The following is a 2,476-nucleotide window of genomic DNA, read 5'->3' as shown; positions in this document are numbered from 1 at the left end:
GAGGACTTGTCCGAGATGATCGCCCAGGAGTCGAGGAAGAGGCAAAAGGTCGACGAGAAGCGCACCGACAAGAAGAAGGAGAGCAAGTACAGGTTCTAAGGGGAGACGCCATGCAAGGTGTTTTTAATGAAAGGGGGGGGCGCGCGGCGGGCCAACAGCGGGAAGAGTATGTATTGTACAGTTTATGTGCGGTTAGGAAAGTAGGCTCGGCGGGCTGACGGCAGGCGTTTTCGGGGAGACAATGGTGCGCCAGTCTTCAGTCTTGACATGAGATATATACCGGCTTCGGCTTCTGAAGAGAAATTGTCAGACCTCATTCTGCGCACCGCGGTGATTTGCAAGGCTTCTAACAGGTCACTTCACCTTCATCACAGACCATTGAAGTCATGCCAGATTCATGCTTCTCCTTACAGGTCGACGACATCTATGACTCCTCCTATTTTTTTTTTACCAGCAGAGCGAATAGAAGGAACCTGGGAAACTCCGGCCATGCATGCGAAAAATCAAAACCGGCCATGCTTGGCATCGCTCCTGTGATCCATTCCCGTCATCCCTTTGCCTCCCTAGCCTTCTTCGACGCCACTCGCTTCCTGCTCGATACCTCGCGGCGCTGGATGACCTAAATCTGCTGCTCTGCTGGTATATCGATACAGACGTTGCAGAGCCAGGCTGGGTCCTCGACGTCCATGCGCGCGTTGCGCTTGACGCAATCACGATGAAACGCTGGCTTTTTGCAATGCTGGGAGAAACAGTGAGCGTCGTCATCACGGGCGGCATGGGCATGGACTTACAGGATTCGCACACAGAAGCAGCCTGGGCCCCAGTATCTGTCTCGCACATGTCTGGCAGTTGGCCGCGCTCTTGCGCGGTTGAGACTCTACAGGCGATGCGTGTTGTTGCATTCTGGCTCCCGCGTTCTGCAACGGAGGCTTCGCTGCACTGATAATCTGGAAGCCCTGCTTGATCGTCTGGTCATCCAGAGCGTCCCGCGCGATAAGGTAGGATATGTGTTTCCCGAACTCAATCATGCGAGACTCGGAGCAAACTAGCCACTCGGCCTTGTGTCGAAGGAAAGCCAGCCATGAGCTCGGCAGGTACACGTCTGAGGAGATGCGCTGGGTGAGCATGAACTCGTCCCATGTGGTCATAAACTCCCTTTCGTGGAAAGGAATGTCCGAAAAGTCTTCAATGGCATCGCGGTGCCACTGCGTGAGCCATCTGTCGTCGGGTTTGTGCCTGATAAACGGCTTGCCTGGCTCCAGCGGCATTCGGCTGACGGGGTCGAAAAGCTGCTGTTTAGTGTATGGCACCGTGATGACTTTGCCTTTCCTCTGTAAACAAGTCAGTGTCATGGGCATGTTCGCCATCCTCAATTCATGTGGACCAACCTTGAGCACTTTTGAAGATGGTCCATTGGCTGGAGAGTTCTTCACGTGCGTTTCAGCAAGCTCGCCACTTTTCGGAAGCCCAAAAGTTGACTTGAGCCAAGATTCATCACTGTTGCTGTTTTGACCAAACTGGAAGCCCTTGACGGTCTTTTTGAGCTCGTACGTGCCGTCTTCATCGAAGGAAAAGGCCTCTATGCGATGCACGACCTGGAAATGGATGCTCTTGGCATGCGGGTCGCAGACGTAGTCATATTCGGGGTGCTGATGCTCTAGATGCGCCTGTAGGTCGGCAAGCGTCATGTGTGACTGGCCGCACGTTATGCATTGGAAGTCTTCCAAATTGACCTGCTCTGCGGGCAGGTCGTAGCAGACCTTTCCTGTTTCATCTTCGACAGTCGGCAAGCTTTTCCTCTGCGTCGCTAAATATTAATACACAGGGCACTATCACTCAAGTCCTTCAGGTTGTAATTTTGCTTGTTGCCCCGGGTCCGAAGAGACCGATTCGGTGTGCCTTCACCATCAGGCTCATCGTCATCTTCATCCAGGATTTCAATGCTGTGGACGCCGTTGACCGAGCCAGGTCTCTGCATCGCGACGTCGTCGTCAACGCCGCGTGGCCTCGCCAGAGCCCGCGGGGGGGTGCCTTCGGCTCGGACGGACGACTCGACGGCCTTCTCCAGAGGCTTCATGCCACCTGCATCAAATCCGGTAGACCAGCCGGCATCGATGTCGATGAGGTAGTCGGTTGGCGATAGTCTGACGGGCGACTTTCTCAGCTTCAAATCCACCATGGACCGCTTTTTGCTGAACAAGTCGGACAACTCTCCTACCAATACCCAGTTCCGATAGTTGGTGCCAGGGCGAGGGGCAGGCGACGTTGCATCGGCGGCGCTGGGCACGAGGCCCAGGGGCGGCCACTCGCCCGGGCCAGCGGCCTCTAGTTCGACAGAGACTTTGTAGGCATCGGCGAGGTCGAAACAGGTGGGTATCTGGGCGGTTCACAAAAGATGCTGTCTTTCGGGTATGAAGAAGGCGCGGATGGAGGTGGATGGCGAATAGTCAGGAAAGGGGTCGGCGCTGATCTGGAA

General features: G+C 55.1%; 2 protein-coding genes across 2 annotated transcripts in view; one reads left to right on the top strand and one right to left on the bottom strand.

The window, feature by feature from the left end:
- VDBG_03401 (splicing factor 3B subunit 2) overlaps nucleotides 1-99 on the top strand; it is a gene marked incomplete at both ends in the record, with an annotated part of 1,916 nt that extends 1,817 nt beyond the window's left edge. Inside the window, one exon of the mRNA XM_003007216.1 lies at nucleotides 42-99. Coding sequence (XP_003007262.1) covers nucleotides 42-99 — 58 coding nt within the window. The remainder of the gene's footprint in view (nucleotides 1-41) is intronic.
- A 520-nt stretch (nucleotides 100-619) lies between these two features.
- Nucleotides 620-2,179, bottom strand: VDBG_03400 (conserved hypothetical protein; the record flags this gene model as incomplete). Its single annotated transcript, XM_003007215.1, has 5 exons — nucleotides 620-739; nucleotides 792-1,331; nucleotides 1,389-1,791; nucleotides 1,887-1,972; nucleotides 2,045-2,179. 5 exons carry the CDS (start codon nucleotides 2,177-2,179, stop codon nucleotides 620-622), a joined length of 1,284 nt encoding a protein of 427 aa, XP_003007261.1.
- Between the last annotated feature and the right edge of the window lie 297 nt (nucleotides 2,180-2,476).

Source organism: Verticillium alfalfae, genomic scaffold (genome assembly GCF_000150825.1).
Source record: "Verticillium alfalfae VaMs.102 supercont1.3 genomic scaffold, whole genome shotgun sequence".
In the NCBI taxonomy this organism is placed as follows: domain Eukaryota; kingdom Fungi; phylum Ascomycota; class Sordariomycetes; order Glomerellales; family Plectosphaerellaceae; genus Verticillium; species Verticillium alfalfae.
The sequence above is the reverse complement of the archived record's forward strand: the minus strand, read 5'-3'. Positions and strand labels throughout refer to the sequence as shown.